The 27422-nt window shown below is 35.7% G+C and overlaps 1 protein-coding gene across 1 annotated transcript in view; it reads right to left on the reverse strand.

The window, feature by feature from the left end:
* Positions 1-27422, reverse strand: part of CDH12 (cadherin 12) — an 864393-nt gene that overhangs the window by 212598 nt on the left and 624373 nt on the right. Inside the window, exon 5 of the mRNA XM_010955574.3 lies at positions 26131-26547. Coding sequence (XP_010953876.1) covers positions 26131-26361 — 231 coding nt within the window. The 5' untranslated portion in view covers positions 26362-26547. The remainder of the gene's footprint in view (positions 1-26130; positions 26548-27422) is intronic.

Below are 27422 nucleotides of genomic sequence, written 5' to 3' on the forward strand. Positions count from 1 at the left end.
GGACCTTGCATCTCAAGGGAGAGATAATGGACATAAAGGGGAAGGACTCCCAGTGCAGAGTGCTGAGCACAGAAGTTCAAGGAGCCAGGGAGGGACGCATAGCCCTGCCATGGTAGGTCAGAGGAGAGTTATCAGTAAGGAAGGAAAGTTGGAGCGGTTTCCACCAAAGTTTTTCCAATGCTGAAATAAATGTTCTTACCTCATGTCAAGGGATTATATAAACATCTTGCTTCTAAAAAAAATTTTGAGCAGGACTTATAAATTATTATTTGACATTTTTCAATAACAGATGTGATTTCATAATGAGTACAAACATAGAAATTTTAGAAATTTATTTTCTTGCCAAATGCACTGGGATACCTAAATCCTGCAAGTGGAAATGTACCTGTAGTTTATAGGCTCCAGGAAGTTCTCCTGTGATGTGGTCTCAGCATTACAAAGCTGAAATAAGCAAGATTGGAAATCAAGTCTCTTGTTCCAAATGTCGTTTAGACATGTTTGAATTCTTCCACAGCAGTTATCTAGTCCACAGTTTTCTCTTATCTCACTTTTTCCGGAATTGACAAAGACAAAATCTTCTTCCAAAATGCCGCACAACAGTGTTATTCATAGAGAAGCAGATACTGATGTTTCAGATGAGTCAGTTACATAAAATCCCATATTTCTGCAGCAGTTTTAGAAGAGATGGGTTCTCTACAAACAGCCACTTGGCTCTTCCCTGGATAGAAATATCTACTATGATGTTAATGGTTATTTGCAAAAAAGAGAATCTCTCTTCAAAAATCCTAATTCAATAGTAATAATAATTATTATTATGTTTATTAATAATAATTATTATTAAGAATGGCTATTTTTCTATAGGAAAAATAACAAGGGTGGATACTGAAATCTGATGTTAAAGGCAGAGGGAAGACACTCGGAAAATACTTGGATTTGGATAAAATAGTCCTTACATGTTAATGTGGTGGCAAGAACCACTGTCAACTTCTCACCCAGTGTAACAGCGCAGTTGAGTCCGGGCTGTTCCTTCTCATGGAATTCTGGAGGGTCCCTTTGTAGTACTCACCACAATTTCTAATTGTAACCATGCATGATGGCTGGATTAGTATCACCGCCCTTCCTAGTATGAATATTTTTCTACCTGCCTGGCACATTGTAAGTCCTCAACATAAATTAAAGTTGTTGAATGCAATACTAGAAAGTAATTTCAGAAGTAATTGAATTTTGATTATTTCTCTGTGGTGAAAATGGCTCATTTTTTTTTCTATATTGAAAGGGGAAATCATGTGACACAGGATATGTTTCCAAGTACCTGTGGAAAGAGAATACCATACTAGGAACTGTGCAGACACATGACCCGCAGTAGAGACGCCAGGACAATATGAAGATTCTTGCTCTCTCTGTCTTCATGCTACACCAAAGACCTTAATTCATTAAGGATATATTTTTCTAGTCTCACTCTTTTATATAGACAGGACATTATTCACAGACTGGCTATAAAGTAAGCTTCATAGAAAAATCAGGCTTTCCTGGTTGAAAAATATTTCACTGTTCCTTTTGAGGAACTGCTCAGGGAAAAGTAAAAGTTAAACATCTGTCAATTTTCCAAGTTAGTAAGAAAAATGTGTTATGAAGAGTGAAAACAAATAATTAAAATTATACTGGAGTCTACAATATCATTCTTCTTATACATTTTTTTAATGGAGGTACTGGAGCTTGAACCCAGGACCTCCTGCATGCTAAGCATGTGCTCTATCACTGAGCTATATCTGCCTCCCTAGAATATCATTCTTGGGGGAAGGGTATAGCTCAATTGTTAGAGCGCACGCTTAGCACACACGAGGTCCTGGTCCCTCCTCCAAGCAGAAATCAATGAATAAACCTAATTACTTGCCTCTCAGAATACAATAACATTCTATATATAGGTAACCTTAATAATTTAAAACATTTTGGTGTTCTCAATAAGCAAATGAAACCAGATAGTTCATACAAATGTCCCGTATCTACTCATGGATAACTGTTCACTAGTATTCCAGTCCCTGGTTAGACTGGGTTCTGAGGGCTAGAAAGGTCAGGCTTCATTCTCTATGAGTGTTTTGGGTCTTGTGGAAAATTGGAATGACTTGGAATTGCAGTATTTTCCCTCTGGCACACAAAGATTTACTCATGTAGCAGAACAAAGTAGAAAGACCATGTTATTAGTCATCAGCAGATCAAGGGGAAAAATCCAATTTATATAAATTATTAGAAGCATCAACCTAGGGTAGGTAAGTTAATTTTTTCTGGGCTTAGCCATTTTATATAACACAGTATTAACTAGTCTACCAACATCCAATCTTACAGAGAGCAGTAAAGACCATGAAGTGTGCTAACATGCTGTGAAAATTGTAAGGAATTACATAATATTTTTGTTTTATTATTTAATACAATGAGAACAGCAAAGGTAATAGGGCTAAAATGTATGTAAAACTCAATTAGCAACAGAAAATCAGAAAATGAGAAACTCAGTCATTGAGTATTCTTGATTTGACCTCAATTTAGAATTGAACACAATGAAGGAAAATGGGTTTCATTTCTGTAAAGATTGACCTTGTTTCCTTGTACATTAAACACTACACGCACACACACACACACACACACACACACACACATACACACACACAAACCCAGAAGTTTCTAAAAATCTAGCCGTGATTTAACATTATGAAAAACTAAAACCTTTCAAAAATCCTAAAAGGAAATTTGACCACAGTTTCTACTCTTCATTATATTTATGACAGCCATTAAACTATATAAATGCCAGCTGCCAGAATTCATTAGGATTATATGAGAATCCCCTTTGAATCCACAGAAATGCATTGATCGATTCTGAGTATCTACACTCTTATCAATTAAGGTTAAACTACAAACACAGCTACCTGCTGTTGGGGAGGGGCAACTGGCATTGACATATAAACCATTAACTGGCTTCTATGAAGCATTTGTGAAAAAAAAAGTACCTTAGATTATATGATTGGTGCACTGAACTAATAATGGAAATGCTTCTTCCTCTGACTTACTGTTTATCAATTGATGCATGTGCTCTTGCAGGAGGAAAATATCAATTTTTTGAGTATTGGCTTATTTCTCCACACTACATCTATTGCTTATGATGATTAATGCTAAGGATCATATAGCATGCTGGAGATGAAAGCAGTGGAGAATTACATACTGTTACATCCAGGGACCACAGGAAGAATTACTGGACAAACAATAACAGAATCCTTTCCCAATATGGTATGATAATGACAATATGAGGAGCTGATCCAAGAAAAGAACCTTGTCAAACCCAGGAAATGGAGTCCGTTTCAGAAAGCCATAGTCGGAAAACATTTTCTCTAATAGACAGTCATTCATTGAAAGACAGAAAGATGGACTTCTGTTGTTGGGCTCAATTGAGAAATTTTCTTTTTGCCAATAGCTATTTTGGAGTAATTACTACATGCAGAGTTTTAGAGCTGTGACATTGTTAATGAACCTTATGTACACAAGGCATATTTCTTTGTCATCTGGAAAGAGAAAATGTTACTAGCCTTTAGGGGCTGTAAAATTTAATCAAGCTTTAACTGATGTTTTAAGGCTCTATAAAATTTCCCTTAATCAAGATTTCACATGAAAACATTTTTAATAAAAGATTTTTCTAAACTAGTATCTCCCAGCCAAAGACACAAAGGGACAGCTTTAAGAAAACTCACTGCTTCGATTTAATACAGTTATTTTTCCTAAGCTAAGAGAATTGTCTTTTTTGATTACTTGAGAAATTAATATTGATTTGGGGGGAAATGAATATTTATTTGTAATCCTCATCTGTAATTTTTGTTAATGAACTCTAAAATTGAGAATGGAGAGAACTAAGACAAAAGAACTGAATTTGGGAAGATTAACAAAGATACAGATAAAGTATATATTAACAAAGATATAAAATATAAAAATGCCTGGAAACCAAAAACTTAAAAATCAAAAGCCAGTGTGGTAGGCAAAATAAAGTTCTCTCCCTTCTCTTACGGATTCCCACATCCTAATCCCTAGAATTTGTAAATATTTTACCTTAGACAGCAAAAGGGATTTTGCAGATATGATTAAATTAAGTATTTTGAGGTGGGGAGATTATCCTAGATTATTACAGTAAACTCAGAGTAGTCACAAGTTTCTTCAAGAGAGTCAAAGAAGAACATGAAAACAACCTAAATGTCCATTGACAGATGACTGCATAAAGAAGTTGTGGTATATTTATACAATGGAATACTACTCAGCCATAAGAAAGAATAAAATAATGCCATTTGTAGCAACATGGACGGACCTGGAGTTAGTCAATCTAAGTGAAGTAAGCCAGAAAGATAAAGAAAAATACCATATGATATCAGTTATATGTAGAATCTAAAAAAAAAAAAAAAAAAAAAAAAAAAAGACACAAATGAACTTATTTGCAAAACATAAACTCACAGACAGAAAACAAATTTGTTGTTACCGGGAGGAAAGGAGGGTGGGGAGAAGGGATAAATTGGAAGTTTGAGATTTGCAGATACTAACAACTGTGTATAAAATAGATAAACAACAAGTTCATACTGTATAGCACAGGAAACTATATTCAGTATGTTGTAGTTACCTATAATGAAAAAGAATATGAAAAGGAATATATGCATGTATACATAGGCTGAAACGTGCTGTGCACTTGAAATTGACACTTCATTGTAAACTGACTATACTTCATTTAAAAAAAGGGAGAAAAAGAAAATAAGTTATTACATAAAATAAAGGCAAAAAAAAAAAAAAGAGAGAGAGAGAGAACGTCAAAGACGGAGATTTGACTATGAAAGTGTCAAATCAGAATGATATCACCTAAGAAAGGCTCAGCGGGCTACTGATGCTTTTGAAGATGGATGGCTGCAACCATAAACCAAGGAATGCAGGCAGCCCCTAAAAGCTGGAAAACAGATTCTCCTTGGAGCCCCCAGGTAAAATTTAGTCCTTCTACCACCTTGATTGATGCTCATGTTCGACTTCTGACCTATAAAACTAGAAGATATTAAATTTGCATTGTTTTAAGCCACTAAGTTTGTGGTAATTTGTTACAGCAACTATTGGAAATGAATACACCCAGCTAATTCACTGGTATTAGAAAGTAGCCTTGCCAATGTAAATATAACAGCATGCCCAAATAGAATTATGAAATTATAAGCAACGTTGAGAACATTATTGGCTATTTACTTGTTCAAACAGTGTAGCGCTTCTGATTGAATTGATAATCAAGCCAACAATCTGGACCATTATAAAAACAAATGGTCATTTGAATGGTTTGACAAGTTTGACAACTAAATACATTATCTATTTAATAAAAGTGTTTATTTTACAGCCTGTGGTAATTTAGCAGTAGTTAATTCAAAGCTCCTGCAGTACAGCAATTCTGATAGAGCAGAAAGAGCCCTGAACCCTGAATCCAAACACTTCCATCCTCATCCTGACAGTTAATAACTTTGTAAACTTGGAAAGGTCATTCAAATATCTTAGGTCTTTTTAAAAATAATGTGTAATGTGGGACTATTACCCTGAAGAATAAAAAGCTAACATATATGTGAAAAGTAGCATGGTACAGCAGCACATGTTTGGAAGACGTTCACTACCATAGTGTGAGACATTTTTACACTAAATCTGATTCACAACATCTTCTGCTTTCAAAGAAAGTGATTCTTTATGGTTCTCCCTCATTTACTCTTTAACCTTTGTACGTAGAAAAAGTCTTTCACCTGGAAATATTTTCCAAAAATTGAAGAACATCTCGTCATGTGCCTCGTTTTTTCAAGAAGGTGCTAGAAATCCATTTGGTTGAATGTTGGAGACCCACCTGCTCAGATGCTTAAACAATGAAGAAATGGTCTGAGGGTCTCTTTAGGAACAGCTGCTCACTGCACCCTCTTCTTAACTGTTTTCTGGCATCTCCCCAACAACTTGAAACCTAAATCCTGAAAACTTGTGCTACTCAGGCACAGTCCCCAGATATTTCTGCTCAGTAACGTCCAGCATTTGAGCAACCAGGTCCAAGAGTTTATACCTGTACATTATGTGCAAGTGTCAATCAAAATCTGAAAGCTGAAAATGGAAACTCCTCACACCCATTGCCACCACCATTCATCAAACAGTTATTCAGTCCATCTTTGTGCCAAGCACTTGGTCTGGAAAAAGAGATTCAAAGCCAAATTCCTGTACTTGTTGTTTGTGCCTACCTCCAGCTTTAACTGCCCCTCTTGCACTGTTGACTCCCAAAGTCATATCTCTAAGTCTAATCACAATTCCGAAGGCTAGTTCACGCTCTGAACTTCCAGCTGGTCATCATCTCAAACACAACATATCTAAAATTATTCTCATTATTTCATTCACATTTTAACAACTCCATATTATTCTGGCATTTCCTGTTTTTACTGAAGGCAGGATAATGTGTGTGAAATGGTCACACGGAATGCCTCAGAGCTACAACCATGAAGAGTGGTGTGGGTCATAATGGATAATTTGGTTTTGGTTTCATCCATATCATCCTCTTCTTCTGAGAGACTTCATATTTGCTTCTCCTATAAATATCATTCTGGAGAGGGTTGCCAATTAAAATACCCTTATTTTCAGGGTAAATCATACACACAGGCCAGGTAAATTATTGCACCCCATTCTCCCTGGACACACACTGTTCATGCATTGGGTATAGGCAATAACCCAGATCCGGCAAAGGAAGAAGTCCTTTTTCTTTTATCATAAGGCTGTAAGAATGAATAGGTAACAAACAAACTCACTGTGGCTATTGTTTTCCACTTGTAGACACTTGATCAAACAAAATAAAGTCATATTTTTTTTAAGAAAAGGAGAAAAAGCCAAGGTGAAACACTTGAAAAGAGATCGAGAGTTCTGATGATGTTTGAAATGTTTTGAGCACAATGATTTCCTTTTCATTTGCTTGTTTGGGATTTTGAGTTACGTTTTTGATACTTGACAACAAAAGGTGCTTCATTTGTAATGTATATGAAAATTATAATGGGGCTGGTTATAATGGTGAATATGTTTTTAGTTTAAAATCTAGTCATAATTGATTTTTCCTGGTAAAGGAGTGGATGTTGATCACAGAGGCCAATACAGACAAAGGAAAAACATATTAAGTGCCTAAGACATGAAAAGACAAAAGAATTGAAGAGAGAGAGGGAGAGGAGGAGGAAGATGGAAGAATAGAAAGGAGAGAGAGCATGTATTACCACACGGAAGCATTTAGGTGAACATGCAAAGAGCTAGCCTCAATTCTATAGACGGTAAAAAACAAACAAGTAAAAGCCTTTATAGAAAGTACTGATAAAAGTTTCAAAACTACTTTCAGGCAGGATTAATAAGGATGTTCTGCAAATAATAGTAAAAACCATGAAAAAAGCGTTACCCAGGATAGAACTGTGATAAAAGTCTCTGAAACAATGAAGATGTGCATATCCAGGAGCAAGATGAATCTATTAATATTACAAACAGAAACTATAATAATTTTTCCATTATTGATGAGTTATACATCATGACATATATAATTTATGGTTTATTGCTTACATTTATGCTTGAATTAACTCTACAGTAATTTGCATATAATTCTCATTACAGAATATGGATTCAATCATTGTCAACAAATTCTTAGGTTGGTTTAGGACATTTATGAATTAAAGACCGCTGGCTGGTATTGAAACATGCATATGCTGGAGTTGATATACACATATGCTGGGAGTTACTGGTCCGTATCTATTACCAACACAAGTCTGGTGCCCAGAATGCAGCAACTCTTACAAAATGATTTTCTTAAATTATTTCTATTGATTGATCTTTATGTCGCTGCACTGCGGTACACCGAATCACGTCAACTAGTAATTCTGAATTCTTCCCCTTCTTCCTTGTCCAAGTTCAGCTGCTGTTAATTCTAAAATGTATCTTGAATTTGTCCTTTCCTCTCCATGCTAACTGTGCTGCCTTAGTTCAAGCCCTGATGTCTGTGCCAATCTCTCTGTGGATTTCCTCCCTCAAGTTCAGCGTATCCTCAACGCACTTCTATGTTGCCGTCAGAGAGGTCTATCAAAATGAAAATGTGCTAATTTCCCTCTTTTGCTTTAAACCCTCTAGAGAATGTACTGTCTTTTCTACAGAACACAAACCAAATGTCTTCTTACCAGTCACTGACTAGTCCTCATGAGGTAGCTCATTTGGAACACTTTCACATCTTTTCTTTCTCTAAACTCTTTTTTTGTGCTTCTTCAGATGCTCTGAACATCCTAGAGTTTCACTGAAGGTCCATATGGACGCCTGCACCCATGCTTTGCAGACGCAGCTTATTTTCTTTTGCAGTGTATCTGCCCACTTCCTGTTCCCTATAAGTTGATTTAAAAGCTGAGTTCCTATAACCCAAAATCAAGGTCCACTATTACCTACTACATAAACATCTCTGCAGCTTTGGTCCGACCTCTGCTTCCCCACCTACCTTCCCAACTCCTTAGACCCTGACTACTGTATTGGAATTAACCACTCATTTCTGCAGAACATCTGTAACCTAGGTTTTACATAATCACTTTCAACATTTTGTATTGTGCTTATATCACTTCAAATATGTTTGAATATGAGTTCCATACGGTATGTCCAATGTCTAAAACACAACCTGACACTTGGTAAAGGTTCACAAAGACTTATTTAATTAAATTAAACAAGTCTTGTAAGATATTGGCTAGTGGTATTGCAATTTTCTAATAGAAAGATCCAGTTAAACTTTTTATTATACATCTCAGCAGTTAAACACTTCTAAACAACCATTACATGTATTTTCTACTCACTATGTTGGTTCATCTGCTAACCAATTATCATCCTTTTAAGCTGCACACACCTGGAATTAATTTAGTCTTGGATTACTGTGACAATTGCAAACTCTTTTCAGTGGTACATTACGAGCAATTGAGGAAATTACAGTCTGTTCTCAATACTTGGTATTCCATGGAGAGTTTCTGAAAAAGCTGACGATTTGGAAACTAAAATTCCCTAGTAAGAGTTCAACCATGAAAACAGCAAATACTGTGAGAACTTCATCTGTTCCACGCACACTGGTCTTAAAATTAACATATAAGAGGTGGTTTGACCATTCTTGTTGAACTCTAAGGCAGTTTCTCAAAGTGTTAGCATTGGGACATTTAAATGCAATGCAGGGGGATTTTCTGTTAAAAAATGAAGGTTCTCATCTCCTACACAAAACCTACTCATACTCTGTCAGGAAGGAATCTGAAAGTCTTCTTTTCTTTGGTTGTATAACAGTTAGTCCAATTAATTGTGATAAACCCTAAATAACACTGCTTTAGGGAAAGTATAATAAAACCTGACAGCTGTCACAGAGACATGGATGACCTTCCCTGAATACAGACCCACCTAGGGACAGGCCCTCCCACTGCCCGACTCATGGTACTATTGGAACTAACTGAGCTTGTTACATAAGATGCACTAATAATTAAGAGACACAATTACTATTTTGCTTTACTACGATAGTGAATTTTAAGAGAAACTCACCTAGATTCCAAGTAATCTTTTTTAAAAAAGTTCCTGAGTTGCTATTTTTAATGAAATGCAATATTTTTATTCTATAAATAATTATAGAATATCAGTATATATATATATATATAAATATATTTACTGCACACACATATATATTTAGTGCACATAAAGAGTACAATTGGGAAGACATAGATGGTTCTATGTTAGCTTTTTGGTTGTGACTGTTAAATAGACCAAACCAATATGGATCAGACACAGGGAGTTTCATCCTGGCTAATTTACTCCAATTACAAAAGCAGTGACCTTGGTTCCCTGACATCACTTCTCTAAGTGTAGTTTTTGTCATCTCTGTGATTAAAAATACACATATGACAAGATATAAATGATTAAAATAAAAGAGCTTCTAATCTTGCCTTTCCACTACCCTATAAAAGTGATTCTGGCTTAGATTCCTCCCTCAATCCTTAAATTTACCTCTAAGTAGAAAACCATTTATTGGATATTTGTGATCAGACCAAAAAAAAAAAAAAAAGAAAAAAAAAAAAGAAGTGAGAGAGTATGGGGAAGAGAACCAGAACTGGAAAACGCTTTCCAGAGATCGGGAAGAGTGTAGTTTGAAAAGCAACCCTTTAAAGGAAGCACATAGATGTTATGAGAGAGAAACAAGTAAGACTTTAAAGAACCACTATTTGGGGATTATGTGTTCCATTCATATGTCCAAGAACTGAAAATAAAGGATTCAAATATTTTGAAATTTATCTTATAGCATAGAATGCTTTCTTTTCACTGCAATTCTGCTCTGGGATTTAAACATGTGAGTCCCAGCTTCACACATTTTACAATCCCTTGGTTAACAGTCTTGGGAGGAGTAAAGGAAGTGATGAGAGAAAAGTCTTCAGCACTTGGCCCTGCACAAAGCGCAAGTAAAAGAAAAAAAAAATCAACAATGCAATCTATTAAATTTTATTTTTCTTTGATATTTTTCATCTCCTATAACCTTGTTTGACGTATATTTCTGCTACATTGATCCCACATAACCTCACCGTAATAAAGGGATAAGAGTTGTTGCTGTTTTATTTTACAATTCATTGGTTTCACTTCAATGAGCATAACTGGCAAATTAAAACTATGTGTGATTATCTTCTTCTTTCAGCCAGTGTCTGTAAATATTTTCTTGGGACTCGTTCACCTATGACAGCCCAGCCAGCCTCCCTCTAATCTCTCTCCTATTCACGAAGCCACAGAACCAGTTGTATGGAAGCACAGACGTGAAATTTAATTTCAACAGTTTTGTGCACACACACTGAGGCGTCTTGTTTGGCTTGTCCATCTCACCCCTTTCCTATCTAATGAGATAAAGAAAATAACAAATTTCACTCATTTTGTTTTGATTTGCAAGATTTGATTTTCCCTCACAATCAATAAATTATATTGAAAATTTGTTTTGACAACTGGTATATACATTTGTTGTTTTCCACGTAATTTTCCTTGTCAAGCTTTATGAAGTCTCTTCCTCAGTTAAAATAAACATTTGTTACATCTGTTAAATTTATCTTAAAGTTTGTTAGACCATGGGAATTCATTTTTAAATATTTTATCACGAAAGCAGGCAAAAAATAACACCAAATAAACAGCATATGTTCCAACCAAGGGATTATTCAGAGCAAAATTCAGAACCTCTTAGGAATATGCCATTGCATATTTTGCCATTTAGAATTTATGTAGCAAGAATGTCTTGCACTTATATTTTAAAATAGACACTTGAAGGTATTCTTATCTCTAATGCATTTATTTATTTAATGATTATATTTTTTAGTATTTTTTTCATTAAGAAATCTGAGAATCTCTCTTATTAAAAAAAAAATCATCCCTGATAAATGATGGAGAATGCCTGAAGTATCACTCTGATTTGTCCAGAAATATTTGGAGTGGCGCCTCGTAAGTCTTACTGTGCTCCAAAGCTCATTTCCACTGAAACATAAACTCCCTTGTACGCTCTTTACCCGATAATTGAGTAATTGCAATGTCCTTCTTCAGGGACTGAATTAACATATGTCTTAAGTTATAGCCCATTCAACATCATCTCTTTATCTCCTTGAAAGTGACATCATGAGAATGAATAATATGTGTGACGCTCCATGCCTTCCCAGAGCTTGCCTCCAAACAGCCTGGCCTCATTTGGGAGCTTATTTTACTCTCTGTTAACATGCTTCATATGCCAGAAAGCATGTCAAACACTGTCAGATGCTCTCCCGGCTCTGCAGGCACTCCTTCCTCCCCTGCTACTATCCTGGCTTCTCAGTTAGGGAGACATTTTTGGACCCCAGCTCCCCGATTTTATGAGCTACCTGTGATAATTGAATGGACTTCTCTATGACTCTATTTTCTTACCCTTAATAATGCAGAAATCAATAGTCTTTCCCTTTTGGACGTGCTGAGAGAATTAATGAAATAATTTCTAAGTACTCTCTCCCCACATAGAAATCAGAAAATATGCCTTGATGGGCATAATTATTGCTAATATTTTCTCTCACCTCTTAACATTTATTGTATCATCCCATCTCTCAGGAGTTTTCAAATGCCTCCCATTTTTATCATTCCTAAGCCTTGTACCCAAGCCATGGTTTTTTATGCCTAAATGCTTATCTCTTTAACAGCAAAGGTTTTATTTTATAATCAGTAAGAATAATCTTCCACTGTTATTGAAATTTACCTTGTATTATATCTCATATCTCAGAAGCAGAAGATGTTTTCAAGATATCAGGATAATCAAATTGGGCTAGGACCTGAAGGACCTAGACTTTTTATTTTTTTTCCTTTTGTTAGTTCTTGTCCTTTACTTGATTGTGTTTTTTATTACAATGTAGTTTTTGCTATCCCTTCTGGCCAAGGAAACGTTTTTGTCTTCTTTTGCACTTTACCTCTGAACTGTACTGTATAATAAAGGTCTCTTGCTAAACACTAGAAATTCCACTCTTTCAAGTAATTGTTCTTAGAAACACCATCTCCATCCCATTATCTCCTCTTCCAACTTCTTAACCTACTCAAATTCTATAAAAAATTAAAAATAATTCCTAGAGCTGGAGGAACCAATTAGTTTATAGCTAAATTATCTCCCACCATAATGTTAGTAGGTATCTGGTGGAGTTTTGGTTTGTATATATTTGATCCTGGAAAAATTTCAATTAGATACTTTCTAGTAAGTTTCTGTCCTCTAAGAGGAAGATTAGAATGTACCCTTGGACCAAACTTTTTCTTAGTTCTGGAAAAAATGAACAGAATGACATACTTTATTTATGTAAATATAAAGTACAGCACCTCACCACTGGTGTGAGGGAAGTTTTCTAAGAAGACATTTTGGTTTGGCAAGGGTTTGTCCAAATCTTAGCTAATACTGATTGTTAAAATAAGATTGAACTTTTCTTCTATGTACCCATTTTATCTGAAAATTTATAAAAGAGCAGAATAATTTTCTGATAGTAATATGAAAGCTGTTAATGTAATTAAGTATGTTCAATGTATGTAGAGTCCCCATTTGGGGTCATATGATCAGAAGAATAACAAGGGAAAAGTCACCATAATGATCAGGACAATTCTGTGTCAAAACCAAGAATAGGCCAGGGGAAAGTAGCATTATTTTAGGTTTAGAATGCAGCTGATTCTGGAAGCTCTTCCAGTCAACTGCAAAGGGCATGCCCAGGGCAAAGTTGCTGCATGCATGTGTGTAATGTAGTAGAGCCATAACAATGTGGACATAACCTCTGAGGCCCAGACAGCTTTCTAAATCATGTACACACCAAGGAAGCCATATAATTTGTCATCCAAAAGAAACACTTTTGAAAGTAAAAATGAGTGCTATTAACAATTTTACCCTGACATCAGGTGTAACCCTATACCCAACTGGATTCTTAGAGGAAAATATTCATTTCTTTGCACCACAAAGAGCAACTCTAGCCTTAAATTCAGCAGAGACCTGCACTGCAAGGCCAGGTAGACCTGGGATGAAGACATTGTTTCAGTCTGTCCCTCACTCTTTGCAGAAGCAGCTGCAAGGGAAACTTTATTCATGACAGGTGCAAGCCACTTGGGATGGAACTAGACACCCCATCAATTGCTACATGGGCACTTGTGTTTTTAATAATCTCAGAATAGACAGTGAGAATAATCTGGTGGTGTAGATCTATGTTATTGATGCCTAGAACTTAAGGGAAGCATATTGAAACTTATATTTTCATTCCTGCCAACATTCACTCTTCCTTTCTATCCAAATTCACATTTTACTCATTCTAAAATTCTCACAGTCCTTACCTACATTTATATCCTCATCTATACCTTGTTTGTTCTTCTGAACTCTCACCCAGGAAGCTTAGTGTATGGAGAGCATAATTATTTCTGTGTAAGTAATTATTTTACTTAATTGAACTGGAATATTTCCTTTTTAGTTATTTAATTAGTAACTTAATAGCCAATGTTGATCATTGTTTGATCTAAAAAAATTCATTCACTTATATGTATTAATAAAGGTATCACCTTTGAAATATATGACTATACTTCAAAACTGACTGAATATAAAAATGAAATAATTGCTTCTTAAATATATTCAATGCTCCATACACCAAACACCAAACTGAAGTTTTATATTTAATCAAAGAATGTATGTTGCCGAACAATCTAACCAGTGGAGGCAAAAATGAGAAATATGTTTGGCAAATTAATTAATGGATACATGTTTGCACATATGGATAAAAATAAATGTCACAAGTAACACTTTTAAATGTTGAATTTAAACAATGGCATTCTATACTAAACTCAAAACTACAACTATAGCTAATTCAAAGGAGGCAGATGTTATACACAACAAAGAAATGTTTAAACCAACCAAAAAAAAAAAAAAAAAAGGAAAGAAGAGAAAACAGAGCCTGTTAAATACTTTTTAAATTATCTTCTCCACTATGGATATTAATGTTGATATCATCTTTAGTGCGCTGCAAATCTCTGTGGTTTGATTTTATTTATTTGTTCACATGAATATATTCTGTTTTAACTTGACTTTCCCCTTACATTGTTAACTCTGAATAAGCTCGTTTCATCTGTGCTTTGTGATGGGAATCTTCGGACTCCCAACAATGTAAGCTTAATGAATTCTGGTAATAATTTCCCCACTTACTGTGGCTATGTGTCCAAGATTATCTCATACTGTTGTTCTGGCCATTAGGATACACGTAGATAAGGGAACAAGAGCCTGGGACACAGGCGGGCTTGTGGTGCTGGGAGAGTCTTGGGGAACTAAGGGGTAATGGTGGGAACAGGAATGTGTCTATGCCCTACTCCATAGAATATGACAGATCCTTCCTATATGTTTCTCTGGTTCCAAGGTGAAAAGTGCATTCTGATTAACCTAGACACCTTTCTGTCAAGCACCAGTCCCCACTTTCCATGCAGAAATATTACGATTTCCACAGTGGGCAAAGACACAGTGTTGAGTGACGGTAGCACAGTAACACTGATGACACTTGGCTGAGGACCTGCATACACTGCCCCACGTGCAAATTAAGCCATCCACGCAACAGCCTTACTATTTTTTTTCTTTATCATCCCCACTCTATGGATGAGGTTACTCAAAGACACAAAAGCGGGCAGGATTCTTTCACTGCCCCCTGCTGGTTCTCTCCCAGGAGACCCATCTCTGAGAACCAGCCTGTGAATGAGAACCCTGAATCCTCAGGACAGTAACAGGACTGAGTGAGCAGTTCTGAGTGTCTCCACATAAAAGACGTACGTCTGTATAAAATTTTTGTTGTGTCAGGTGTAATTGTCTAAGTAATTTTTCTTTAAAGAGTCAGATAGGAAGCCAGACATCTTTTTGTGAAGCCCAAGTCCCTACTTTCTTTTTTTCTTTTAAGGTTTTGTGAGCTGTATGGCTTCTGTCCCAAATACTCAAACTTGCTATCATGTGTGAAAGCAGCTATAGACAATACGTGGACAAATGAGCATGACTGTGTTCCAATAAAAGTTTATTTACAAAATCAGGCAGCAGGCTGGATCTGGTCTGAAAGCCATAGTTTGCCAATTCTTGATCAAAGCTCATATTTGAAAGGTCCTTGTTAATGTTTAAGTTTTACTTGATTGCACAAAGTATTTCTCTAGAACTCCTTGACTTTGAAATAAAGGGCAGCATGAGCAGAGACAGCCATTAAACAGAGAATCACTTTCAAAGGTGCTTAGATACTTGTCACTATTAGGGGAAAAAAATGTGTGATTAAGATTCTTTAACAGAGTTTAGTATCAGAACTCTTCTTTCCTTCCAGGAAAACATAAAGCAATGGGATTAAAGAAGGGAGTGTATTTTGAGGAGCTTGTCAGTGCAGACACTGAGAAACAGGGACAGATTTCTTCAGGAATAACTGGACAGTAAAATGACTGTCTTTCATCCTCTCCTCATTTCCACTACTCCAACCCCAAACCACGCAGATGGAGACTTGCTGTTTCTTGATCACAAGAGCCACATATCTACAAACATTCTCTTAACTGGAAACATGTAAAGTGTTTGCACAAGCTTTCATGGAGTGATGATGAATGTCCAATTGTTTAAGGGCAGTGAGGAGGTCAAATACGTCAGTCACTGCACTGTGTCCTCTAGGGAACCAAGGGATATGCAAACATTCACAATAAAGTGTGTCCCTTGAAGTAATTCTTTGATATTAGAAAACATGTGTATGAATTTTTGGAAGTCTTTAATGGTACTATATAAAAGGAAGTCTAGTCCACCTTTGTTCATATATTTATACATATATTGACTGCTCTTTATGTTAGAATAGCTTCTACTTTCCTCCTAAATTTCCTCTATTTTTTTCTCTTAAAACCTTTCTAATCTAGGAAGAGAGAGAGAGAGAGAGAGAAAGAAAGGAAGAAAGAAAAAGAAAGAAAGAAAGAAGAGAGGGAGGGAGCAAAGGAGGGAGGAAAAAAGTAAAAGAAAGAAAGAAGTAATTATATTTATGTTTTTTGGTCTCAGTTTTATTTTCAATGTAATTTTAAAGCTAGGTTTTAAATGGGTTAAGAAGTTCTGACTGTTTAAATGAAACAATATATCTTCAATTGTTTGACAATTATTAAACTATTGCTAGTTGCCATGTGCTCCTTTGGCACTACATGAATGCGACTGTAGGCCTGAGAAAGCATTCAGTCTTCTAATTTGTAGACAAGTATGAAGTAAAGGAAGAATTTTAAAGGCATTTCCTGATCATGATCATTTAGTGGATAATAACAGTAATTTAAATATTTACCTATTTGATGCTTAAAATGTTTTCATTGAAGTGAAAAACTACTGGAAAATTGTGTTTTCAACTGTTTCTTGTTATCTGGCTTTATGTTCAAAGTATACTTCTCCTTGTGTTTTATTTTGTTTGTTTTTTAAAGCTGCAACACTGGTTCTTCACAAATGGCTTCAAAAGTTACTACTTGAAACGTATTTGCAACAGTAGCTGATGTGGCCAACACAACTGTGATTCCCTTTTGTCAATGCTACCAATTTATTGTTTAGTTTATCAGTCTGCTTAACAGAGGATTGTATTTAGAGCTTTTTATATATCATGGGAAAATATCACTGCCCTCCTTCAATGCCCATCACTTTAAGAACATTTTGAATTACAGTCTTATATCCTTTACAATAGATGGCCTGAAAATATCATAAAATCCTACAAATATTTCCAAACTATCTCAGGTTATTCTAAAATTCAATATCACTGAATACTATGTAAAATAAAGATAAATCTAATTCTATATAAGCTCTTTACTCTTTACTACAATAAGTCATCGTTTATGGCAGAAAAAGTAATTTTAATCAAGGAGTGAGACTATCAGTATAATTATGAGGAGATTCTATTCCAAAAACTTATTTATACCCAGTGGCTGAAAGATAAGTTATTTTCTATCATTAGATAAGAAAAATAAGTATGTGTATTAAAAAGGTTATACATATTGAAAAGATGACTAATTTGTGGAGACGAACTTCACTGAGGGCCAAAAGTAAACTTGGGACATTTCTTCATACATTCAATTTCACTCCTCCTTTATATTTAAAATTCTAAATCCAAAATTCAGAATGGAGGAGAACATGATTTTTTTTTTAATGTTGCTTAAAAAGAGAGAGAGAAAACTATCATTTGACTACTGACAATGTGATTAAGTTAGCTGGCAGCAGAAGGTATTTAAATTGTTTCTAACTTTACAGAGTCACTACATTATGCGGTGTTGCTTTAGCGAGTCAACACACTGCATCACATTGAGAGAGAATTCTCCATCATCTCTTGTGTTCCTGCAGGTCTTAGCCAGAAAGCACTAAATGTTTTTTCTTTTTCTCAAGACTACACTTCTAAGAATTTTATATAGCAAACAACCTTGAAAAGTAGAGATCTACTGTCTTCTTCCAAAGCAAAGTGAAGGCATGCTTGTTATGTAGTTAGATAAAGATATGGTCTCCCTCCCAATCAAAGGACAGCAATTATCGGGGTTCCTCTCCTGTACTGCAACCCACTGCATGTGCTGGCATCCATCTGTGCCTATGCATTTCACCCTAGTGGTCCATGAGGCAGTGGGAGCTGACTCAGTTACACTGATGCTCACATTGCTTGCTGTGCTATGAGCGATAATGTCCCTTTACTCTGACCCAGGCATCTCACGTTTTCTTCCAACATTCACGAAACTATGGAAGCCTAACAGTTCCTGATCGTTGACATAAAACAACATAAAACCAACAGTATTCTTTAATGCTAAAACCAACAGTAATTCTTTAACAGTAATTCTTTCATGAGTATGCATTAAAATCTAAAGTGGTTACAGTGATACATGCTATATAGGAGGAAGTCTCCTTTATGCCATCTCTCTAGGAAATTCCGGGAGTAGAAAATGCATGCTTTCATAAGAGCAATTTCATAAATTATCTTTTTCCTCACAAACAATGAACCACATAATCAGTACCTCTGATGGCAGGGGTTTCACTGTCTTCAGAGTCAAGAAAGAGAAATGTTTCTCACTTAACTGTTCTGTATTTAAAGTATACCAGAAGAACCCATCTCTACTACAAGAGTAGGTTTGAGAGGCGATATTGTGGTATAGTTCATAAATACAATGTTGTTAGAACATGAGAACATTAAATTTGAAATCATGATTATTCAGGTAACTCTGTACTTGCTATTTTTCTGTTACTTTTTAACCTGGGCAGCCTTTCCCAGGGTCCTTCTCTAGGCATCCCACTGGGTCCCATCTCTTATCACCTGGTATAATATGCAAGAGGGTTGTTGGGGTTCATTAGTGTTAGTCCTCAGAGAGCACTGTTTCCCAAATAATCCAACTGATGTTTAACTGAAGAGATTCTGGAAACACACACACACACAAACACACACACACAGAGTGTATTGCACTGTGAAGTTTGTGACAAATGCATTTGGGTTATTTCTGGTAAAAATATAATCTGGGTATGCGATTTCACATTATGTTCTTAGTCATGTGGATTCACACACATGTGATAAGCACTTTCATGTGGATAATCACTAGAAGACCTTCCACTGAAACAAAGCCTTCTAACTCTTAGCTTTTCAGTAACTAGTCAGGCAAAGCCCTAAGTATACAGAGAAATGGTTAGAAGAAAAGGATGGATGGAAAGATAATTAGAGGTAGGGTAGAAAAACACTAGGAGGAGGGGGAGAGGAGAAGGAGGAAAGAAACGTTTGAAAAGTGCTCAAATCCGAATGCTTTGTTAGTTTTGAAATGTTCTTTTAATGATTCATATGCTGATTTAAAGATAGTTGCATTTCATTCAAGGTCCTGCCAATTCAATTCAAATAAACCCATTAAACCTTTATGGCACAGTTATTATGAAACAACCGCATGCTAGAAGCAAGAAATAGAGTGTAAAGGAGAGAGAAGAACTGGCCGGCTACGGACACCGACCACTTGACAAGAACTTTCCTGTACTGTGTTACTTATTTGTTCAAATTCCATTGCAGAAATTTTCCTTTCAGACATATTACTGTCTAATCATCCCCCAAAATGAATATTTCAAAGATAGCCTCACGTGCTGAGAGAAACGATAAAATTCAGGGATATGTTTAAGAACCAAGAGGTGCAATACAATATCAGGCTTACCTAATGATACCTCCTGGTGCTTTGCTACAGAAAGAACAGGTAGCTAAAGAGCCTTTGATTAGCAGCAAGGTCAGTCCATTTGGCAGGAGGATGGATCAGAAACAAGACCTTGTTTAGGGCACTAGAATGTACTACAAAGGTTCTCTGATACGTAAGTGAGATAGAAGTCAAGAGGATGTATAAGGTTTTAAATTTTGCATGAAGACTGAGCTGGTATTATGAACTTTAAATCTCAAATGAACAGGAATTTCTCTGATATTGAAAGCTGACACTTCAGGAGTAAACTGAACCATGAGAACTACATTATGGACTTCTGAAAAAGCTACGTGACTTACAAAGCAGATGGATAGATAGATGATAGATTAATAGACTGATAGGTTGATAGACGATAGTGTGCATCTGTTAATCCCAAGCTCCCAATTTACCCCTCCCCTTCTCATTTCCCCTTAGGTAACCGTAAGTCTGTTTTCTATGTTGTGAGTCTGTTTCATGCTAAGTGAAGTAACTGAGACGGAGAAAGACAAATGTTATATGATATCACTTATGTGGAATCTAAAAAATAGTACAAATGAATTTATTAACAAGACAGAAACAGACTCATAGAAAACAAACTTCTGATTATCCAAGAGGAAAGGGTGCGGGATGGAAAAATTGGGAGTATGGGATTAACAGATATGCACCTATACTTCTGAGACGTCATTTACTGGCTGTACCATCCCTTTCTCCTTTCTTTACATTCTAGTGAAAACAAATAAAACCATTTTGACTAAATGGCTCTGGCTGTGGCTGACAAACTGACAAAATCAGTGCAGGATTTACAGTCATGGTTTAATCTGACCTGCAGAGTTTGACATTATTTGTCATTTCTATTCTTAAAACACTCTTTCAGTGTATTTTCCGTAATGCTCTTTAATGCTTGTCTTTTACCTCTTATTAATTAGATCTGTCTAATTTTTCTTCACCTGCCTTGCAATTGAAAGTCAAGGTTCTCATACCGTCTTTGGAATTTTTCCCTAGCGTGTTACCCACTTCTGTGATTTTGAGTACCATCTGTGTGCTGATTAGTCCTAAGTGTGTATCTTTACCAAAGGCCTCTTCAGTGAACTCCAGATTACTGTATCTGAATAACTAGAAGACACTTCACCTGGGTACTTCTAGACAACTCTCTGGATATATATAATGTCTAGCAGTGATCCTTTTTTTTTCCCTTACTCTAGAACCAAACCTATACAAGATGCTAGTACAACAGAAGCCAGACATCTTCATTCTTTTTCATTCCTTCTCCCTCTCCTTTTTTACATGGAATGATCCACTAATTTTTTTGTTTCATCCTTTATGTTCCCTTGACCACTGGATCTTGAAATCTTCTATTATCTATCTACCTTTCAAATGTCCAACCCTAAAATCCCATTTCCTGTATTACTTCCTAGACAAGCCTACTGTAAGCTTCTCCTATGTATTCTCCCTCTCTCCATGTCTGGTTTCCATCCTTTAGATGGCTCTCTGAGGTACCATCTTAGAACTGTAGTTCTGTCCATGTGAATCCTCAACTAAGACAATTTGTGGATCCTGACACCTTTCAGAGCAAATAGTACTGTAATACAGCATGGTGACTATGGTTAATAATGGCATACCTGAAGGTCACTAAGAGAGTGAGTCTTAAAAGTCCTCATCACTAGAGAAAAAGAACTTGTAACTCCATGTGGTGATAAATATTAATGACGTTTTGGGTGATCATGTCATAATGTTTACAAATACTGAATCATGTTGTACTCCTAAAACTGACATTCTGTGTCAATTATACTTCAGTTTAGAGTAATTGTAAATAACAAGTATTTCTGATCTTGGTGTCAGACTTGAGCCTCTGCACTTTCTGGATTTACCTACTCTAAAAAGGTGGTTTCACATTCTCTGACTATATTAAAATATGGTTATCTAGGCTCACCTTGAACTTTCAAGCTTCAGTGCTTATGAAAACTTTCCCTCAGACTATCTTGTCTGAAAAAAAGTCATCCTTCAAGACTCATCTCAGGTGCTTCCTCGTCTGTGAAGCCTTTCTTGAATTCCTCCAACTTCTAGACATAGTCACAGACCTTCCTTTGTCCCTACAATCCTTAATAAGGTCTTTGTTATAGTACTTTTGACAGAGTGTTAAAATTATTGTTAGCTCTTAAGATGCGTATAAGATGATAAAGTGTGATATTTTCTGGTGTAACAGAGCCAAACTATCTGGCTTAAAATCCTAGTTTCAGGATTCACTGGGTGTTGGGCTCCGAGAAGTTACTTAACTTCTATGTACCTCAGTTTTCTTATACATAAAGTGGGGCTACTAATAATCTTCCTCATAGAGATGCTGTGAAGATTACTTAGTTTATGTATGTTAAGCAATTAAAACAGCGCCCTAGGAGGCACTCAATAAAATGTACCTGTTATAATTGCAATCTAAAGACATTCATACTTCAATTTCTCTCCACAAGGCTTAACACTTTCTGAAATTGTAATGCATTCTCAATGAAAAATATGTTGCATAAACAAATGGTTCCCAAATTAGGGTTTATCCATGTTTCAATTTTCAATCTTCTGCCATTTTAAACACTTTCAATTTAAGAATTGCTGCTAACAAAGATTATCTGAAATGACAACTCAATTTTCTAAATTATTCTTTGAAGATAAAATGGGTAGCATTTTCTTGATATATAGCTTTGAGGCTATGACATAACTTAGTATGATACAGACAAAGGCACACAGTTATAGTCTCTGGTATAAGCATCCAACTTTCTGGGCATGTGTGTGTGTGTATGCACTGATAATACCTTTCTGTGAAGTGACTTTGAGCAATCGATGATATATGAACTAAAAATGTTTGCTTATCAAATTAATTTATGTGTCGCTCTGCAATATGGCACCATACACTTATCCAGATGTACTAGTAAATCCAAAATGTCTATTTCAGAAAAACATTGGTTTTACCTCTGCACACTCTTGTGATTTATTTATATATAAAGTAATATTTATTATAAGCCATACCACAGTTTAGTATTTCTTGAAATGATGTCAGCGATAACATCTGGCTTTTTTAAAAATATTAAATACAACAATTGTTGAGGCTACTATCCGTTAAGCCACTCAGCTTCTCCCACCCTCCATTAATTTCTACCAGAATAAATTATTTTAGATTTGAAGATAGGGAAATTACTTTTTTTCTCTCAACAAGTGAAGTTTCTAATAATGATACCTACACAAATTAATGTTTTCCATGCATGTTCTTTCTGCAAAGAAACATGTTAAATTTGAAGCTCAATTTTAATAGTTCTTGGCAATTTTGCAATTGCCTTTTTCCTTAACCGAGTTCTATATTATTTATAATGCTTTGCTTTACTATAAACTGTCTCAAAGCCTTTCTAGAAAGAGTAGGAGCACAAATATATTTATATATGTTTACACACATACATATAATGGCTTGAATTGGTCCCAATGTTATCATATTACTATTCCCACATCTAGAATCATTAAGACAGAGTTAATTAAACTTTAATTAGTTTCCATGTGGAAAGGAAATCTTGGCAACTGTTGTTTCATTTGCATTAGAAACACACACTGCCTGAGAACCATGGGTTTTCATTACACTTTATAAACAGGGAGCCATATGTCTATGAAAATAATGTTTTAATTTCATAATAGGCTAGATCTTAGACCTACTCCTTTTTAATCTATCTATAAATACTAATTCACTTCTTAAATGATTTGAACTCCATACAATCGTGGCAATTATAAAAATAGAGTTCAAGAGTATCAAACAAAACTTGCATAAAGTGCTCCTAGATCCTTTTTACTTATGTCCATCGGGAGGTGAAATTCTGTTCTATCTAGGACACACCAAAAATCAGTTCCATTAAATTTTCAACAAAATATCAACTTTCTTACCTCAAACTCCACACTAAAGGCTATGGATCTGCTTTAATCAAAACCAGAGAATGCCTTCTCAACAGACATTTGCCAGGGACCTCGATGTGATGTCTAGCTTCCATCACAAGCAGAGTTAAGATAACTGACACCCGTGAGGCAGAGTTTTAGAGCTATGCTACCTCTCCATTTGTCTTCAATTTCAAAGCTCCATCCTCATATTAAATTAACTCACAAGAAACGAGTGCACCAGAACAACATGAAATTATCTCACCACAGAAAAGTGTTAGTGACTTTTATATTCCATGATCACGTAGAGAAATCACAGAAGCAGAAAAAAATGTACAGTAACAACAGGGGACATCCAAGCTCTGAAGTGCTTTCCTCAAATGTTTCTAAAACGCTTTTTGTGCCCAGGGCTATTTGTGGGCAGCAACGCCACCTGGGTGGGGTGCCCTGGGCTGGACTGGAATTGCTTGGGTCTCGGTGTACACTTCTCCTCTTTAAGGCTCTCTCTGACTTTCCACTCAGTTTGAGGGCTCACCAAGTACCCCCTGGAGTTCCAGGGCTGGCACCTAAGGAGTTGTCCCAGGGCCACAAGACCAGGCTCCGATTCCTAGTAGACAGCCTGTCAAGGAGATTCATCCTGCTTAACGGCCCCTGAATATTCTTTGCAAGATCACTGGAAATTAGACTGCTAGAATGATACTCAAAGACTGACTCGGTTTCACTCAAATTTTAGCTACAGTTAGGTAGCCCACAGAAACTATTTGCTCAGGGCCCTATACATCCTCGGGCAACCCTGGCTATGTGATCATTCTCAACAAAGATTCTATTTGAAGACCTTCTCCACTGTATTATTCAATATTCTTTAAACAAATTTCCAAAAGGTAAATTCTAAAAATATAGTGCAAAGAATTTAGATCTTGAATAGATTCGCTTCCTTTGAGCCAGTGCTGAAATCATAAGATTCATCATGTTTCTCATTAGTTTCAGTTTTCAGAAACCACTGGGACTTTAAAATTCCAGAGACATAAACTTCCAGATCAGCTTCCTAACATTCCTTCTACTATGATTTTCTATTTGTCTTTGGATTTATTTTAAACTCTCTTCAAATATATATATATTTTATATATAATAATAATTAATTATATATATTATTAATTTATATTGTTTTAATTATATACATTATATTAATTTATATAATTTATTATAGTTTAATAAATAATATATGTATTATTAATGAAATCCATGGCAAAATCTTTTAGAAAATTTGAAAAATGAAATTAACAAAATCAAAATAAAATTAAACATTCATTTTTCTGGGAAAAAACTCTGGTGGCATTGATGCCAATCTAGTCTAGACATGAGTCAAAAATTTTATGTAAGAAAAACAGCAGTAAAGTATAAATGTTCTGAAGCACATTTGTGCCAAACACAAATGCCATCAAGTATTTTGTGAAAAAAATTAAAGTTCTTTAAAATGACAATAAGATTAAAATATTCTGTATTGTGTTGAGATTGGCATGTACATATTTGGATTCCAACATTTATTACTTTGGCCATAAAGAGCTTCATCAATAGCTTGTAAAACCTGTAATAAAGAAACTATTTATAAAGCATAAGCAAGCTAAATCAACTATAGATCTTCCTCGACATTCAATGGGATTACATTCTGATAAATCCAATGTAAACTGAAAATACTGTAAGTCAGAAATGTACTTAATACACCTACCTTACTGAGCATCGTAGTTTTAGCCTAGACAGACTTAAACATGCTCAGAGTGCTGCCATTAGCCTACAGTTGGGAAAAATCATCTAGCACAAAGTCTGTTTTATGAAAATGTGTTGACTTTCTCATGTAGTATATTGGCTACTGTACTAAAAGTGAAAAACAGAATGATTGTGTGGGTACAGAATGCATACTGCTTTCCCAACATTGTAAAACTGAAAAATCGTAAGTCAAACCATTGTAAGTCGGGGACCATCTGTACTCCAGGACCACAATCTAGACAGTATGTTTATTTTTAAGGGGGTGGGAAAGGGAGGCATCCTGGTAATTCAGGGATACCAACAACAATTTAGAAAATTTATACTCAGTGATGTTTTCCGATGTCTCTCATTGGTAAACAATTCCAGAACGGCTATGATCAGTAATGTGCTATAGTAACGCCTTTAATATTACACAATTCTACACAATTTTACTTAATTTTATAGTAACACCTTTTAATTTCACGTCTTGAGCAAATAATGTCAAAAATAGGAACATAATACATAGTAACTTCATTAAAATAACTGGATAACCAGAGAGATTGAAGGAAAGAGGGATTAAATGATATTCCAAAGCTTACCCGGGCCATTGAGTCAGGAAGAGAAACCAGGTCTCTTGGATTTCAATTCCAGTGTTCTACTCACTGGTTTGTTCAACTCCTGTGCAAAATATCCACACACAAAACACAATGCATAAGCCCCCTTGCTATCAAGTTGTGGTCAAAAGAAACACGCCATTACCTTGCCCACATACTGAGGCTCGGAGCCCATGTATTCCTCCAGCACAAAAAATTGATTCCATACCCAGCCACGTTTAACTCGTTGCAAATGTGATCGCTGCCCTGGCAGGTGGATAACATTTTCTCTCGGTTCTGTGGCTAAAGTCTGTTGTGGCTGTGGCTGAAGTGGTGTTAGGAGACCTCCATCAAACAGGACCCAGAGAAGCAGGGATAAACAGTTCCTTGTAAGCATTGGCAAAGCCTTTCCTACAGCAGAGTAATGCAGACTCCAGCACTTAAAGTAGAATTGTGGAATCCAGGTTTGAGGTGTCTGTGGCCTCTACCACTTAGCTTTCTGTTTTATTGCAGAAATGATAATGCAGGCATTAATCCTTTTGATGAAAAGCCTTCTGCTATATTATATTCCATCTAAAGGGACCTATAAAACAGATTAACAAAGATACATTAAATTGTCAGAATTACTTGATGATGGTCAACTAAACTCGTTATATCTGCCAACATTTAAAGAAACAGAGAGGAAAGTCTTTAAAAGAATTACATTGGTAAATGGTCACTGTTATTTCACCTGTTAACTTGGATAAAATATCTAAGAGTTTTTTTTTACAGACTTGAAAAAGTATTAGTTCCAATGAAGTGAAAGGTATGTCAAAAACAGAAGCAATAACTTTTTAAAATCATAATAACCATTTTAAGAATAAAACAGCTCTATTTTAAAGTGAACTAGGAGGAGGATTTCACGACCCTGGCACGACTGACACCTTGGGATGGATAATTCTTTGTGGCTGGGGAGCTGCCCTGGCTCATTTTGTGATTTTTCAGCAGAACCCCCTTTCCTTTGCTCAATAGATGAGAACACATCCTCCCCCACAGCCGGCTGTGACAACCAAAAATGTCTCCAGACATTGCCAAATATCCCCTGGGAGCACCAAAATAGACCAATGTTGAGAACCGCAGAGTTAGAGAATAAGGAAAAAAGAAAGCAGTTTTTAAAAAGCAAAAAAATTCTCTGAAGTTGCAGAACTGGAAAAACAAGTCCACGTAAGAAAGAATAACATAAATTACTCGGCATAAAAGATCTTACTAAAACCTTAAGTTATTGAGAAAATGTCAGCTGGTTTTATAAGGCTTTATAAGTTTTAAGTTAAGGAAAAAAAAAAAAGCTTCTCTAGCCTTGGTATACCAGAAACCGTGCATACATGGGGATTATTTTGAAGGTGCAGCTCAAGGCAATCTTGGATATCTGTCAGGGGGACCCACCTCTATTCTGCGTTTAGAAAAAATAAACTTTGAACA

The sequence above is a fragment of the Camelus bactrianus genome, chromosome 3, assembly GCF_048773025.1.
Source record: "Camelus bactrianus isolate YW-2024 breed Bactrian camel chromosome 3, ASM4877302v1, whole genome shotgun sequence".
Classification (NCBI taxonomy): Eukaryota; Metazoa; Chordata; class Mammalia; order Artiodactyla; family Camelidae; genus Camelus; species Camelus bactrianus.